The 17,079-nt window shown below is 57.4% G+C and overlaps 1 protein-coding gene across 9 annotated transcripts in view; it reads right to left on the reverse strand.

Annotated features, from left to right (window-relative positions):
• Positions 1 to 293: 293 nt before the first annotated feature.
• LOC113922984 (phosphofructokinase, platelet) overlaps positions 294 to 17,079 on the reverse strand; it is a 49,129-nt gene continuing 32,343 nt past the window's right edge. Inside the window, exons 11-24 of one of the 9 annotated variants that reach the window (XR_004819328.1) lie at positions 16,557 to 16,621; positions 16,132 to 16,201; positions 15,849 to 15,995; positions 14,305 to 14,375; positions 13,747 to 13,834; positions 13,058 to 13,210; positions 8,834 to 8,986; positions 7,943 to 8,004; positions 7,244 to 7,408; positions 5,636 to 5,697; positions 5,187 to 5,298; positions 4,167 to 4,266; positions 975 to 1,077; positions 294 to 702 (exon numbers count right to left, since the gene is read on the reverse strand). Coding sequence is in view for 7 of the 9 variants with exons in the window: in XM_035721885.1 (XP_035577778.1) it covers positions 555 to 702; positions 975 to 1,077; positions 4,167 to 4,266; positions 5,187 to 5,298; positions 5,636 to 5,697; positions 6,247 to 6,327; positions 7,244 to 7,408; positions 8,834 to 8,986; positions 13,058 to 13,210; positions 13,747 to 13,834; positions 14,305 to 14,375; positions 15,849 to 15,995; positions 16,132 to 16,201; positions 16,557 to 16,621 (1,518 nt within the window). In the remaining 2 variants the exon portion in view is untranslated. Of the gene's footprint in view, positions 703 to 974; positions 1,078 to 4,166; positions 4,267 to 5,186; positions 5,299 to 5,635; positions 5,698 to 6,246; positions 6,328 to 7,243; positions 7,409 to 7,942; positions 8,005 to 8,833; positions 8,987 to 13,057; positions 13,211 to 13,746; positions 13,835 to 14,304; positions 14,376 to 15,848; positions 15,996 to 16,131; positions 16,202 to 16,556; positions 16,622 to 17,079 lie in introns of those variants that run through there. The other 8 variants (XM_035721885.1, XM_035721888.1, XM_035721887.1 and 5 more) reach the window with 8 other exon arrangements.

Consider the following 17,079-nt stretch of genomic DNA (forward strand, 5'->3'; position numbering starts at 1 on the left):
CTTAACACACATGTTGCTGGTTTCTGTTTTTAACTCCACACCTGGCATCACTTTAGAAGGAGTTGGGTCACCTCACCTGGTGTCCTCGGGTCCCGATCTAGGGCCGACTCTGTACACTCGACAAGTCCCACCTTTACTGTGTGGCAGAGCGGAGCCTTTGTCCTTGCATAGGGCCTAGTTCACTGCTGCCAGTACATCGTGTCGATCCCTGCCCACAAAACTGCTGGAAAAACCTTTACAGTTGCCCAGATCCTGAGGATTTAAACTCCTACATAAAAAAGCAGAGAACCACATTTGGAGTTTGAGCTAAATGTTTAATTCTACTGGCTACGCACAGTTTAAAGCAGGACACAGTAGGAGACACAGCCGACAGCTCGTGCTGGAGTCTTAGGGTCCCCTGGGGATGAAGGACACTGGACGGGGTCTCTGTGACTAGGCATTAACATCAACAGTACTCGCATCAAAGTGCTGATAAATAACTTAAGTGTTACAAAAATGGGTGGTAAACGGAAGTCCGGAGCGGCGCTGGCCGGGCGGGGCGGGTCCAGCAGCGTCTAGATGGCGGCAGGCTCCTCGTGGCCTCGGTGGTGCATGGGCTCCAGCTGGTCGGAGTCGGAGACCTCATAGCTGACCTTGTACTTGGCCAGGATCTTCATGAGCGGCCGCAGCTTCAGCCACCACTGCTCTTTGGGGATCCTGTGCCTGTGGGTCAGGAGGAAGCAGCAGTCAGGACGGCCTCGTCCCAGAGGACGGGCTTCGTGGAGTCAGGGGCTGATGGAGGATCAAGCAGTTTCCTACGTTACTGGAAACCATTCTGTGTGTTTCTAGAAATCCTCCCATTTCTCAAAGGCTTGTGTTTTCTAGGTTGTGAGAGTGGGTTTGTGCCTGTACCTCCCGCAGCGGCGGCCTTCTGCCCTGTCCCGCACTCCTGCCCCGGCACTGAGGTGTAGACCGGCAAGGGCTTATTTACTTACTCAAAGTCTGTCTCCTGCCTCAGCTGGGCCACAGGTTGGAAAAGAAGGTTTCTCTTGCTTATTCCCAGCACGCAGATGGAATCATCGCTCATAAATCTTTTTCCTGTAAGAGAAAGAGTGATGTCAGAACAAATCATTGGTCACGTTGAGGACAGGCGGAGAGGTGTGGGGAGAAAAGGAGGTTTGCCGACAGCATGGAGCAGAATCCTGGGGGGCAGAGAAGAGCTCGGATGGCCTGGGCAGGAGGCAAGGCCCCTGCGCGCTCCAGGCCTGCAGACGGGGTGGGCAACGAGCCCAGGGGACCGGCGCACGACTGTGCTTCCTCGGGGGCTGTTGGCTCTGGTACCGCTGAGCCCCCACAGGGCTAGAGCGGGGGAGGGCAGGGACGAGGGGGCGCCTGGGTCCTGGCGCGGCCCCTCGCCCTGCACACTACCCCCCAGGAGGGGCGGGTTTACCTGCGCTTAGCAGTTCGCCCCCCAGAGCTAAGGAAGGAAGGTGCGTGCTTCTCGGTGGTGGGTAGACAGGGTGTCACTGGCTGCCCTCACAGAGCCGGCTCCGGTGAGACGGCACCGGAAGCCGAGGCTCGTGCGCGCACAGACGGGGCGGCCGCGAGGTAAGATGAGCATCCTCAGGTGAAGGGGAAAATCCCGAAAGTAGAAACAATCAAAGCCAGAGTCCGCTCTCTGAAGACTAAAATGAGGTTGGATCTATTGACCTTGCTGTTTTTAAGTCAAAGGTTGGAAATGAAACGGACACAGGTCTGGTCAGACTGGTCAGGAAAACGGGGGTGAGGTCAGGTGTCCGCAGTAAAGGGGGTTAAAGTGCCACGGGCACCAGAAGATTTCCTAGAAAACAGAACTCACAAAACTGCTCTTTCTGTAAACTTCAGGAAACTCCACAGCCCACTCCCCCCACAAAGGAAGCAGGAGGTGTCCTGGTCCCTGAGGGGAATTCCCCTCCCCAACACCTGGACTTCATACAAAGCCAGAGCAAGCTTGCACCCTGCACCTGACAGGGATAGGACACGTGGGGAAGCCGCCGCAGCAAGAGGCCATCACAAGAAATTGTCCAGGAGCCCGCGCACGGAAGCAGGCTTGGGCTTGACAGCCGCTAATCAGCTATGGCAAATGCGCATGCCCACCTAGGTCTGCAAAGGTGTATACAGGTACCCCCATGCTTTTTCGAAAGACCTGCACTGGGACCTCTTTTAGCTACAGAGAAACCCAAAGAGGATTTTGGGCCTTTACAAAAAAAGGCTAAAAGCGCAAAGAACGTTCAGCTGGGTTTTGCAGTGAGGTCGCGGTGGGGGGGGGGGGGGGCATTGAGAGTGGTGCCACCCAGTGCCTTCCCCCGGGAGCTGCACGCAGCCTCTGCGCCTGGGTGGCTCAGTCGTTAAGTGTCTGCCTTCGGCTCGGGTCATGAGCCCAGGGTCCTGGGACTGAGCCCCGCATCGGGCTCCCTGCTCAGCGGGAGGCCTGCTTCTCCCTCTCCCTCTGCTCCTGCCCCTGCTTGTGTTCCCTCTCTTGCTGTGTCTGTCAAATAAATAAAACCTTTAAAAAAAAAAACAAAAAACTTGTATTTCTGTATGTCAGCAGTAAGTAAAAAATATATATATACTTACAATAACATTTTTTTAAATATTGAGTCAGGAATAAACTTAGCGAAAGATATTGCAAGATCTTTATGCTTTCATAAGAGATAAGGAAAGGCTTAAATATATGGAGATACAGTGTTCATGAATTAGAAAATATTTTTAAAAATCAGTTCCTCCCCCAAATGATTTGATTAAATGTAATTCCCTCAAAACATCCAACAGTTTTTGGTGGACTGTGACAGTCTGATTCTATTTCTGTGACAGCACAAAGGACCAAGAATAGCAGAAACCAAAAGAAGTCCAGGGTAGAGGGGCCTCACCTTTCCAGCTATCAGAAATCATCTGTAAAGCTGGAATACTGGTGAGGATCATTAACTGAATGGCCCGCCAACTTCAGATACCTGGTCTGTGACGGAGATTAGAGACTTCTCAAATAATGGCACCCAAGTGATTATCCACAAGAAATCAGACCTCAGACTTCAAGTGGATCAAAGAAGTAAATGTAAAAATGTTTTAGCAAAAGAGCTCAAACCATGAAGGAGAAGGTAAACGGTCTACCTAAAGATTAAGGAGAGGTGCCTTGCACAAAATGACAATCCCCACAAGAGCCCTGCCTGCAACATGGGATGGGCAGAATATGAAATAGAAGAATTTCCTAGAATATAAAGTAAAACAAGTTTCTGTAAAGTCATCAAAACATTTTTAAATCTATACAATGATGTCAAAGCAAAAAATGTATGTCAATAAGGTAAGTGTTACTAAGCAACAGAAAAGCCGGCAAAACACTGGAAGACCTCAGGGAAACGGTGGGACCCTGAAGGAAGCACGAGGGAAGCTGGCCTCCCCTCCTCGCTTTGGAAGGTGCGCCTCAAAGCCACAGTGGAACTGCCCCCATCACAGCGACAGCCCCACAGGGACAGGCCACATGTCACCCAGGCAGGACCAAGGAGACTGCATGCCCCGCGGGTGAGCCTGTGGTTGGGGACGCCGGAATGCGGGCCAGGGGTCAGGAACACCAGCCAGGTAAACACCAACACCCCAGCGAAGGGAAGTGCACACTGTTGGCTTCCATTCACGTAAACCACAGGGGCCTGTGAAGGTGGCCCCGAGGTGGCAGGACTAGGGGAAAGCAGAGTGATTGTACAATTCCGAGGCCACCTCTGGTGGGGAGGGAGGGAAATGTGCGGAAAGAAAGGCTAGGTTTGGAAGGAGCAAACCGTCCCGACACCTGCCAGTTCCGGTTTTCTCTGAAAAGAAAGGTCATGAAGAATCCGTAAGTCCTAGGTGTCCTAAGTCAAGGCCAGTTCAGAGTGTGCAAAAGACAAGGGAAGGTCACATCTAGGGTCCTGCTGGAGGAGCCTGGTATATGGGCAGGATGCTCAATTCAAGGAGGACGCACTGGACTACAGAGCGCCTCCCGCCACCGACAAGCAGGAGCAAAGCAGTGCCTTTTAGGATCATTCCGAATGACAGCCTTGAAAGCCATATAGCAACTGCGGCATGGGGCCAAAGGGCGTGGCGCGGGCAGCTCAAGGCTGAGTGCGCCCGCTTCCCCCCCCCCCCCCCCCGCCGAGCGCCGTCCCCGCCCAGCTCCCTACCTTTGCCCAGAGCCTCCTTCAGTTTCGTGCTGATCCATTGCATGGCCCTGGCAGAGATTTTGGTTCCGAAGTTTCTATCAAAGGGTGAAGGCGCTCCACCCTGTGGGCGGGCAGAGTTACAGGAGAAGTTACTGACACAGCTTGTCAGAATTCCCTGAAAGGTACGAGTCCTTCACAAAATGCACATCATACTTTTAAGAGATTCAGGATCTGTAAATAAGGGTTTGGGGGGTTTTGTGTTTTTGTTCTTGCGTGTTTTTACCTGTTTGTATGTAGTTGGGACCTGCGGCCAGAGCGCAGTCTGTGAGGCCATCTTCCCAGTGCTCACCCCCACCCTGCGTGGAGCCGCACAGCTTGCAGCTTCGTTATTTTCAAATCTCCTATCGGATGTCTTAGTCTGACTTTGGGGTGGGGCAGGTCACAGTTTCCATTAAGAATCTGACCAACCCTGTGGGCTAGCTCCCACAAAAATACACAGATGCGCACGGGCCCTTTGGAATGGAGGAGTAGACCCTAAGTTAAAGACCCTAAGACAGCGGGGGGGGGGGGCGGAGAGGAGGTAGTGTTGGGACCAGGACAGGTATGCCTTCCCGTGCTGCGGCCCTAATCCACACCGGTCTCCGGCTTTGTCATGTGGGACGTGCTTGCAAACCAAAGCACACCCCAAGATTCCTTCCAGACCATTCCGATTTTGTGCGAATCTCAAGTATCATTTGATGTGTAGATAGTTACTAAGGCGCAATACTGAATGAAGTACTTCATTTGATTAGGTTTTTCCAGTCAGCGTTTCCAACACTGAACACTGATTGTCTTCCATCTACCCCAACACAATTTCTAAAGCTGGCGGTATCTGGTATGACTCTAACATGGAACTATAACATAGGGAAGTAAATGCCAAAATGTTTAAAAACATCTCATGAGCACACATTTTTTTCCCCATTATGACTAAAATAAGGCATCCATCTACATAGAGCCTCCTGGACGGCGCCTGCCGAGTGCCGTGCGGGCCCCAGGCCCCACCTGCTGCATGTGTCCCAGCACATTCTTCCTGCAGTCGAACACGCCCTTGCCCTCCTCAGAGTACAGCTGGTAGATGAAGTCCGTGGTGTAGTTCTCATTGCAGCTCTCGTTCCTGCAGCAAGGGGAGACGCGGGGTCAGGGCGCCGGCGGGATGCGCAGCCAGCCCGTGCCCGCCGGGACTACACGTGTTCTTTAGAAATGCCAGTGGCTTAAAGAAATGACTTGGTGATATCTTTAAAAAACAAAACAAAACAAAAAACTACAAAGCAAAAGTGAATTTTTCCAAAATACCCTTGAGTTATGTAAACGTATGCTGTTTTTGACGCAGCACGCAACGACCCCTCCTTCATTTCTTCAGTGGTGAGTGATGACCGCCCCTGAGTGTTTCGACCCTGTGGCCGGGTCGTCTGGGAAGCTCGGGCTCAGTGAGCGAGGACGAGTGTCCGTACCTGAGCACGAGTCCCCTCTGAATGGTGGTCTTCATTTTCTCCGTCAGGTGCTCCACGTTGGACTAGGGAAGAGCGTTGTTAGTCCGTCAGACGGTAGACTTGGACCCGGTGCCCGCCGCTGTGACACCCTAGTGCCGCACGCACGCAGCACGGAGCGCGTCAGGGCTCCCACTATGGCACAGAGGACAGCGCCCAGCGAGCGCAGACCGGGGGTGCACACGGACCAGAACAGACCAGCACACAGGGCCAGGCAGCGTGCTCGGCCTGGGAGGGCTGCCGCTCAACTGGGCACAGGGACAGCGTCCAGGGACCCAGCTTCCCTGCAGCACGCTTTCCACAATGAATAGCTTTCCCTCTGAAATCACGAATTCACATAATCTGTGCCCTGAACCTGTGTGTACCTGGTGTCTGTCGCTCCTCATTTGCCCGAGAGAGGAAAAACTGGTGTACCTGACGTCGTACATCATCTCCTAACTGCCTAAGAAGGATTTGGGGGCCAGGAGAAGCTGTTACAGAACTTGAATTCATGTACAGAGTTTATAAGGAAAGGAATCCTGTATCTTGAGCACAGAAACTGGGCAAGGAACAGAGGTGTTTGCGTGTAAGCAAACCTCAGTCGTCATCACAGTGGTTCGGGTCCATGTGCCGGAGTGGAGATATGCGCTGGCTGAGCACGGTCTTGAGGTGGCTTTCTGAAGTACAAATATTTAATTCCACACTGTGAAGAAATCCACATCAAGCAGGTCTCTACTTGATTTATGTGGTCCAGAAACATAAAAAGACCTTAAAGTTTCTGTGCGCACGTCAGCAGCACAAAGTTAGTTTTATTTGTATTTTTGTGGGTTTGAGTTGTGTCTTGTCTTACTAAGGCTTGTCCTTGTCCAGTGCCCCCCTGGAGCCTTCCCATCAGCTCCCCTCTCTCCCCACGAGGGCTGCGCAGCCCGACTCCCCTGCATTGGCCACCCACCCCGCATAAAGTTGGGCCCAAGAAACCTTTGCCGATTTGGAAAAAGCGCATGTCAGCCTTAGGATCCCAAAGGGAACACTGATGTCGGCTGTGGCCCCAGGTGCTGAGGATGCATCAGCGTGGGGTGGGGGGCATCTGTTCTGACAACGGTCCCACCCTGGTGGGGTGTTGCTGGGTGTGGGCCAGGTGTGCAGGGGAACTCTGTCCTCACCCTGAAACTGCTCTAAAAAATACATTCTGTTAATTTAAAAACAAAATCTTTAAAGGAAGCATGCAACCAGAAAGAACAGGCGTTCAGTTTGATTCTGTTTTCTTAGTGCCTTAAGCCCGTCCCACGGTGACCTCACAGGTCCCGCCACCCCGGCGGGCACCGTGCACTGCCCCGTGCGCTCCCCCAGCCTTTCCAGCAGGCGGGCCTCGGGGCTCCGGGTAGGATGTGCTCCGGCCACCCTCCCACACGGACACGACGACACTAGGCTGACCCGCGGGTGGAGGTCTAATGGGAAGTTGGTGCATCAGCTCATGCCCCACTATTCGGTGAGGGGCTTACTGACAGCGTCCTGTCAACCCCATCGCCCTCCCCTCGGAGCCAACCACCCTGACACAACCGTGTCACCCAGGGCCCCGTGGCATCGACGTACCTGCAGGTCTCGGATGTCAAACGGCTCCTCAAAAATGTAGGCAGCGTCGGCTCCAGCGGCGAGCCCCCCCATGTTGGCCAGGTAGCCGCAGTAGCCCCCCATGGTCTCGATGATGAACACGCGGCGCTTGGTCCCACTGGCTGACTGTTTGATGCGGTCACACGTCTGGCCACAGAGAAGGACACGGGTCATTCTGGCATGGGGGTGTCCAGGCTGGGACGCACACAGACTGAGGCTGCAGACCGCGGCGACCCCCCTTGCCCCTGGTTGGTGTGCTCCCCGTCCCCATGTCCTGACACTGCCCACTGCGGGGGGGACTGGGACCAGCTCGCTGCAGCTGCCCACGTGCCCTCGCGGGACGTGGGCACCATGAGGTTTTATGGGCTCAGTGCAATGTCTGTTAGGTTGGCCTCTTCTGAAAAGCTGCCTGTGACATTTGGGTTTTGGTCACCCTCAGTCTATCCCCAAACACTGCATCCCCTGAGGGCAGCTCTCTTCGGAGCTGGACGGTGGCTCCTCGACAAAGGCCCTCCGCAGTCTTCCAGACGCTCAGACAGCGGGTCTCCTAAGAAAACGTCTGCCGTGGGCCATGCTCGGGACACAGGCTCAGGGGTGCAACAGCAGACCCCTCGGCCGCCGCCTTGCACTGCCTCGCTGGCGCAGACCACGTGCATGCTCCCGGGACCACAGTGCCCTCACCTGGCTCCGTCCCGCACAACCACTCCAGTCCAGTGCTTGCTGGCTTGGCCCGGAAAGAACATCTGCAAGTACACGCCAAGCCTCTCCGTGGCGGAAGCGCCACGATCCTCCCAGCACGGCCTCTGCGCGTGGCCCCACTGGACTCAAAACTTGGGAGTTAGGGTTCCAACACTGCTAACGTTTTGTCACACGTTTTAAAAAACTCAGTCATGTGAAAAGATAAGGTGGAGCTCAGAACAGAGCGAAGACAGGAAAGAGCCCGTGGACTGGGACGGGGATGTGCCTGAGAATCAGGCGTCTGCTGAACAGGTGTCTCTGGAGCCCAGGCGACGTGAATGTCAAGAACACGGCCCACCCCTGGCCACTTCCCTCCTCCTGTTGGGGGAGGACCGCGCCCCATAGCAGCCCGCCGCTGCGCTGCCAGGAGTCCTCGGCTCCAACACAGGCGCCGCAGACCAGACGGTGCCCAGTGCCCAGAGGATGGGGGGCCCTCCCCGGGAGCCGAGCCTCCCCCGGCACAACCAAGGGCGTGTCCAAGCCGCGGACGTGCCCGCTGTCCCCCGTAGCTTTCACACTCACAGGCCCCAAATCCCTGCATGCACACCACGTCCGGGCTGGCCGTCCCCCCGAGCACAAGCGCAAGCCTACTGGACACAGCCCACGAGAGACCAGGGCCTCTTGTTTTGGGGTGCACAAGAACACACATCACCCGGAGCACTGGAGGACTGTCCTCGTTCCCGCAGACAGTGGGCGGTAGGCTCTCCCTACGCTATGAGCTCCCACTAATGGACCACGAAAGGAATCCTAACCGTGGCTCATTCCTCTGCAGCATCAGGTGGGGAAGAGAAGGACCCCCGCGTCCGGCCTGATGGAACCACGGGGCCCTCTTACCTCCACCACAGCATTGAGGCCAGTGTCAGAGCCCATGCTCAGGTCGGTGCCCGGGACGTTGTTGCTAATGGTGGCCGGCAGGACGCAAATGGGAACGCAAAACTCCTGGTGGTGGTCGCGCGCGTCAGCAAACAGAATGGCACTCTCGAAAGCCTGAAGCAGCGGTGCGGGCGGTCAGCGGGGCATCCCCGGCACCCCCCTGTGAGCTGCGTCCATGGGGCCAGGGACGTGGGAGCTCTCAGGCTGCAGCGAGGGGCACTGTAGGAGCAGGGACGCTGCCACGGGGCGCGGGCCTCCAGGAGGAGGGGACGCAAGCAGGCGGGCAGCAAAGCAGGAGCCAGGGGAGGGGCCATGTTAGTGGTGGACGAACAGCGGACCTTTCTTGGCAGCTCGGAAGCCACGAGGGAGGCCAATTGGGTGGGAACATAATCGGGGCGAGGCCAGCCTAACAACTTCGTGTGGTCCACAAGGGTGCAGGGCCCTGCCGGCTCGGCCTCAGCAGGGACCCCGGCACCGGCGTGAAAGGCAGCCCGCAGGGCGACAAGCAGTCATTGGGCTGGAGAGCCCAACAGGGTGCACCCCTGCTCTTCCCCAAGCCCTTCCCAGCCTGACACAACAGCGTGGAGTGGCCTGAGCCCCAGCACCGCTCAGGGACCCCAAGGTGAATGTGTTTGCCTCCGAGGTCAAAGAACGGGGCTGTTCGCAAGCATGCAGGCAGAGGTTTGCGGTCCCTGCCTCAGTGTTAGTCCAAGTGTTCGTTAGTGGACACAGGCCCACCATCCACCGTCCCCGAACCCACCAGGCTCACTGTACGGCTGGGCGGTTTGAGACCACCTGCAGGTGCACGGACCCCTGTAGGGCTGTACTTACCCCCTGCATGACCACCGAGTGCTGTGACAGGAGTGCACACGGATGAAGGGGGATGGCCCAGGCCTCCTGCAGAGACCGATGCTCTCCATGGCCCCATGTTTCCCCAAAATACATCGGGTCCTAGGAGCCTGCGGCCCGAGGACGTGTAGATGGCGGGCCTGCGGTGAGTTAGTCCAGGGAGTGGCCAGGAGGCAGGTGGGGTCACTCCCCTGCCTCGCAGCCCTCTGCCTTCACCCTCCTCCACCTCAGCCTGCACCCCTGTCCCCGCATGGACCCTGCCTTTCAGCCCCAGGTCCAGCTCGGGGCCCTGCACGGAGTGCCAGCACGGGCAGGTGGGTAGCCAGCTGTCCCTGGGAGTCACAGGGCGGGCTCTGAGGCCAGGAGGGCAGTCAGCATCTGTAAATCCGGCGTCCCGTAACCTCAAGAACTTTCCCTCAATCTCCAGGAAAACTCTTGGGACCCTCCAGCGGGGATGGGGGCAGCCCTGCCAGGAGAGGGAGGGGGGCTGGGGGGGACACTGGGCCCAAGGTCCGGGGAGCGATATGGGCCTCCGCTTCGGGCTCCGAGCTCAGAGTTTACAACACAACACCCGTGCACGAACACCGAGAAAAGACAAGACACCTTGGGGGGAAATAAACCTGGCTGCCACCTCCTTGAGCTCCTAACGGGGCAGCCACCCTCCCAGCCCTCACGGCACCACGGGGCTCAGCTCAGACCGGGACGGCTCGTGCGCCAGTTCCGGGGACGCCAACGCAGCCCCCTTGCAGGCCGTGCAGCCGTGGCGGGACGGCTTTCTGAACCCCTGCTCAGAGGTGCCCGGAGTCACTGCAGCCTCCAGGATGCACAAGATGCACAGAGGCCTGTTCTGAGTGACGCACGGGTAAGCCGAGCGTACGCGCAGACATGGAGGACGTCATCCCTGAGGACAGTGATGGAAACACCCAAGAACGCGACACGTCAGCTGGGGCCACGCTGAGGTCGTGGGGGTCAGCAGCAGCCGGGCCTCTACCCATCACATGCCAGTGGCGCCCCCATAGCCCGTATGGCAGACCGAAACCATCCTCGGCATTGCCGACGTGCCCCGGGGGTAGAATCCCAGCACTCTGGGTGCTCCGGGTGGCCAGCCATGTGGCCAGGAGGCCACGGGCCCACAGCTGGCCCAGCTGTGAAGGAGCTCCTGGGGGAGGCGCACGAACCCCCACTGAACTCACAGGTGCTCAGTCCCTCCGGACCAGATCAGGAGGGACGCAGAGCACCCTGTGCCCTGTCACCTCAGCCCCCAATGGCACGTTTCCAGCCTGCCGCTCTCCTCTATGCAGCCAGCCCCGCCAGGTTGCAACCCAGATCCAAACCTAAGCAACACACAACCTCACTCTGGCTTGCACAAACACAAGCCTGCAAGAAACCCGGCGTCCCTACCAAGACACACTCAGCAGGCCCAGGCATGGGCGTCGAAGCTGTTACCCAGGTCACCCTGAGCACCCGACTCACCACGGGTCGTAAGTCCCCCGTGGGCTCGAGGCCTCGGCACACCTGCACACCTGCTCACCTAGTGAGGGTGGGTCTGGCACCGGCACGGACACCAAGCTGCTGACCTTGTAACTGGGCAGCTGGCTTGGAGAGACTCAAACGGATGAGAAACCAGATTTAAAAGATCACGTAACAAATGTCCAAATCCCTCCAAGGGGAACAAAGCGGATCATTTAGAGTTTCGTATATTTTTTGTATCTAATCTTTATAACCTGGAAACCTCATTTCATAGCAGAGGAACCTGCAACTCTAAAGTGGGAGGCTCCCGGTTTCGTGTCACAGGGAGGTGAACACCAACCAGGGCCAGGCCCTGCCGAGGACAAGTCCCGAGTCCCCATCCACCCCCACCCCCAGGAGGGTTCCGAGCAGGTAACAATTAGGAAACGTGAACTTGCAGTTGCTTCCACTGAGCGTAAGCAGATGCAAACTCCAGCCAAGGGCAGAGAAAAGAGCAGGAAAGCCTGGACGACAGTCACGCACAGGGAGGGACAGGGACCCTTCCACGGAAGGTTGGAGCCCGATCGGGAGCGGAACTGCTTCACACCAGCCAAAGCGGGAGCAACGATCACCAGGACGGTGGGCGCAACGGCCCGGCCACAGGTTAGTGGTACAAACAGGGACGCTCCAGCGTGGACACACAGGAGACACGGGGCAGGGCTTTTTAGTAAAGAAACCACAGAAAGTTGAAGAAGCTCAGAGAAACAAAACAAAACACAACACAAAAAAGCAAGTGCTAAGCATTACTTACCATTTGAATTTTATTTAAAAAGCATTTCTTTTATTTACCAGCACTAGAGACAAATTTGATTCCATGGGGTTAAGGAAAAAAAAAATCCTAGAAAAACATTCACGGGATCTGTGTCCCACAAGGAAAATAAAGACTGGAGAATTTCCTGGAAAATTTTAGATGCCAGATTAAAAAGGAGGAGGAATATATCCCGTTGGTTACTGTGCTTTGAGCTCCCATGCCATTTCCCCAGTGTGACTCACAAATACGGTTAACACAGGTGCATTTCTGTTGTGTTACTGCCTTTTGGCCAAAACAACTAACAGGGCGTCAGGGATCTTTCAGATGTGAGTTAACATCCCCAAGTTACAACGGGGAGAACGGAGCTCGCGGCTGGGGCCACAGGCAGGCTGGAGGCCACTGGTGGGTTCAGGTCGGTGAACAAAATTACAGAATCCTCAGCTCAAGTTCTAGCCTCAAACACCCATGCAGGGGCCATCAGACCCGGGATCTGTCGTAATAAATTACGTTATGGGCTGGGGCGCCTGGCTGGCTCAGTCGGTTGGCTGTCTGCCTTCGGCTCAGCTCATGATCCCGGGGTCCTGGGATCGAGCCCCACGTCGGGCTCCCTGCTCTGCGGGGAGTCAACCCCCCCCTGCCACCTGCCGCTCCCCAGCTTCTGCTCTCTCTCGCTGTCTCTGCCGCTATCTCGCAAATAAATAAAATCTTTAAAAAATTAATAAATAATGTTATGGGAGTGAAGTCAGTTTGGCCCAGCCAAAAGAAACCTAACTTTAATGATTATCCGAATCACAAAACCCTAGCCCACAACGAGCTGGGCTGCAGATGCTCCATGTCGCTCGACGGGCCTCGGCAGGGATGCATCATCCTGGCCGCGGCGCAGGAAAAGAGGTGGTGACAAAACAACTCTGGGCATTGGATTAGAGACAGTCAGGCTTTTAAAAAAAAAAAGAAAAAAGATTTTTCTGGAAACAAGCCCAGGTCTCGCAGTCTCTAGTGCACAGCAGATAAAAGCGGGCCAGGCGCCCTCCGGGTTAGCGTCTGCAGCACCTGCTTTGCGGACCGCACAGACTTACGTCAGTGATGGTGTTCAGAGCGGTATCTGCGCCGATGCTGAAGTCGGAGCCCGGCACATTGTTGGAGACCGTGGCGGGGACCATAACCATAGGGACACAGAGCTCCTCGTACTTGTCCCGGGCAGCTGACAGCTCGAGCAGTCCCAGGTAAGCCTGTCAGCGGTGTGCAGGTGTTGGGGGGAGGGGGTGGGGGGAGGGGAGCGGAGGGGCCGTTAAAACCGCGGGGAAGGCGTTAGGGTCACCAGACCGCGTCACACAGAGGCGACACCACGTCTCCTGTGGGCAAGGGTCTTATTATTTGAGGTCCTCATGTTTTTTTTAAAGCAAGTGGAAAGGTTATTAGGGGACCAATCTTGGGTGAATAAAAAAAAAAATAAGGTCTGCGGTCCAACATGCAATCGGAAGTGATAGGGCCACGTAACTGCCCTGCTCTCTGATGGCCATCGGGCCTCGAATTCGAGAGAGATGATCATTTCTGCAGACTTGAAACGGATGAGAACTCAGTGGACAGACGCATCCCAGGTGCGGAGTCCCACGCTTGCTCCCCAACTCGGCTCCTGCAGTGGCCCCCAGGCCCAGGGGCTACCGCCCCCCCACCCACCGCACTGTGCTTGCTGGAAGTCTGCCCACGCTAACACCCCAAACCTACGGCACGGACAAGCCAGCAGGTGCCCAGAGACAGGGTGTACCTCAAATCCACCGACGATCAACAGCGCGTTGATGCTGTGCTTTCGCATCTGTGCGGCAATGTCCTCCAAAGACTTCCCAGGCAGCGTGCTAGGAACAGTTCAGTGGGGACGTGAGGCCGGACCAACCCCGCACAGTGGGTGACAGCCCCGCCAGCCCCCGGTGTGCCTCCCCAACCCCACTCCCCCAGCCCCCAGCCCCGGGCCGAGCCCTGCAGCCCCCACAAGCGGCACCCGGGCCGGATAGCAGAGCTGGGGAAGCAAGTCTGCAGAGAGTCTGTTTAAAACAAAACAAGACAAAAACAAAAACAAAGAACACAAACGGGAACAAACGTTCAGCTGTGCAGTTGCTGGACCTCAAAAGAATCCTAATGCCTCATCAGAAAAAAAAAATGCACTATAAAAGCTTGTGAATATCTGTAAGCCATGTGCCTCCTCTCTGTTCCAGGGCACGACCCGGGCTGCTCACGGGGGCGGGGGGCTGGCAGGTGAGCCAGCCGCACTTTCTGCACCAGCTACTCCTCTAGGATGGGGGGGTCAGAATCGAGACGGGGGAATTACCGTTTGGTCCCGAGAATGGAGCCTCCTTGGCCAGTCCAACCTCCGACGTCCCCCCAGCCGATTTCCTTGATCTGGGGAGCGACAAACGGGGGGGGTCAGCTGTGCAGACGGTTCCCGGGTCTGCACCCTCGGCAGGGGCGCCGCCCCAGGGGCCTGCGAGGCACTCAGGAGCACCCCCCGTCCTGACACTGAGCGGGTCAGAACCCAGGACGCCCGGGCCCGGCCCTCCCGCCACATAACCCCCGCCACGCAGATCAGATCCTGACCTCGGCTGGCCAAGCCCTTCCCGTGGGAATGCAAGAAAAACAGACACTGTTTTTCTTAATTGACGTAAAAGGAAACTTCTTTAAATATTGGAAGAAATCTAAAGAGGGCAGCTGAGGCCAGCTAGGCGTGCACACACGCGGTCTCCTGCGCCGGCCCCCCTCCCCACTCCTAGGAGCAAGGGTCGCATCCGCCAACACGGGCGCCAACCTGGGGGTCCCCTCTGTGCACCAATTCCTCCCAAACTCGGGTCTTTTGCCTACACTTCTTAAAGACCCCAAGCCCAGCCCTGCCTGCTCCCCGGACGCCTCCCCCTGGGCATCCAGTGCCCCCACCACAGGTCCCGTCCTGCTCAAAACCCTCCTGTCTTCTCCAAGCAAGAGCCAAACTCCTTCCAATCACCTACAAGCTGCCTGGCCCCACCCCGGCCACTCCCCTGCTCTGCTGCTACAGCAGCCACGTGAGCCTGAGTGAGCCGGCCGGCCCGAACCCGTTGGTGCTGTCCTGGCCCGGCCTGCACATCCTCATGGACACGGCTCAGCACCTCCGTCTCCAGTCTGAGACTCCCTTCCCAGGGACGTGTGTCTGTAGGGTCCCAGGGCACACCCCTCCTCTGGGCGTCTATGCGGTGGGGTCCCTGCCCGCGGTGCCAGGCCGTGCTCCCCCTGCTCGCTCACCATCCTCTCCCTCCCCAAGCTACAACCCAGCAGAGGGGGGCTTTGCTTTCTGCACCAGCTCACTTCCCCGGGATAAGAACTCAGGGCATTGCTGGGTGATCGGGTGAGTAAATACTGTCCCGCAGGAGACACCTGCAGCCTCAACCACACTAAGCTCCTGCAGCATGTGACCTCGGTCAAGCTAATTAGTGTCTCTGTGCCTCAGTTTCTGTGTCAGGAAAACGGGGCTAATATCTCAGGTTTGCAGATCTCGTAGGAGCACTGAGTGTACACAGTAAGCACGCAAGAAGTGAGTGCTCACTCTTTCCACCAAAGCTTTCATCTGAGTGCCCCCTGGCCGCACCCCCTCCAATGGCACAACAGCCTCTGTTGGCCCCTTCCCCCCACGGCCCCCACGGCCCCACTGCCTGCGGCCCCTGGACAAAACCGGGTGGTGCATTCCACACAGCATCCCTGCAGGGCCCAGAGTGCGAACCCCAGGATGGATCCAGAGCAGAAGACGTCCCAAAGAGCAGCATTCGTGTCCACCACTTGATGGAGACCTAGGTTTGTGGCCGAGGAAGGGCGGTCCTCCGTTCCCCACAGCGTCCCCCAAGGACTCACCTGGCCTTTGGCAAAGCCCTCAAAGCCGTCGTAGATGGCGAGCATCTTGTGCCCATCCGCGATGCCCACGCGCACGGCCGAGCGCACAGCAGCATTCATCCCGGCGGCGGGCGCCCCCACGTTGATGATGGCCACGTTACAGTTGCTCTGCGAGATGGGAGGGCAGGCTGTGTCCGCGCCACACAAGCCGCGAGCATATGGTGGGTGCGCAGCCCGGGAGCCCGGAGGCGTGGGCCCGCGGGAAACATGGGGGTGACTCTCGGGGCAGCGCAGCGTCACCTACCTTCACGATCTGATCATCCGGCAACTTGATGGCGAGCCTCTTGTAGGTGTTCAGATTGCTCTCGAAGCTCCTGGAAGGAAAAGGCGCCATTGGGCCCAAGGTTACAGGGTGGGCAGAGCGTGAGGGGCTCCCCTGGGAGAGCAGCCTGTGCCGGACGCACACAGTTGGCATGCACCTGCTCGGGGCTCTCGGGGCAAGCAGGCAGCGGGGTGCCACCCCGTGTCCCCAGGGCCCCAGGTATTTCCAGTTACAATGGTGCGTGCTGTGCGTGCAGCTGAGAGACCTGGTCTTCCGTGCACTCCAGCGTCTTTCTCAAAATGCCAGCCACGAGCCCCTTTCTATCTGCACCTCGCTAAGCTCTCAACAGCCCCACCGGCCAGAAAGCAGACCAGCTACCCATCAGGGCCCTCAGGCTGCATAGTCACCTCCCGCGGAGCCGCACAGCATCCTTAAACCTCCTCTCGTCCATGGCCCTCTGCACGTCCTGGGTCTTCAAACAAGAGAGAACGTGTCAAGACTCCCACGTCTGTGGACGAGGAGCGCTGCCGCGCCCTGCAGCTCCTGCCTGCCTGCCCCCTTCGCGCCGACCTTCCAGCCTGGCAGCCCAGGCCCAGCGAGTCACGGCCAGTGCCGGCTGCGAGGGACATGCCCAGGCCTGAGCGGCTCAGGCGGCTTGGAAACAGGATGGGGGGTGCACAGCCAGCAGCACCGGGGAAGGAGATCCTGAAATCCCCGAGAGCAAAGCCAGAGCGAAACCAGGCTCTCAGACAAGCAGCCTTCTGAGCAACTCCTCACTGGATTCTGGCGAGGAAGAAGCACGACAGAACCGGCCTCTCGGGGGGGCGGGGGGGTGCCACTGTGGGGAGGATGGCGGTGCGGGGGCCCGGCGGCCCTGGGGAAGCGCTCACACCCGCCTCCGCCCCGTCGATGTGAGGATCTTGGGCAAGT

The sequence above is a fragment of the Zalophus californianus genome, chromosome 9 (genome assembly GCF_009762305.2).
Source record: "Zalophus californianus isolate mZalCal1 chromosome 9, mZalCal1.pri.v2, whole genome shotgun sequence".
Taxonomy (NCBI): domain Eukaryota; kingdom Metazoa; phylum Chordata; class Mammalia; order Carnivora; family Otariidae; genus Zalophus; species Zalophus californianus.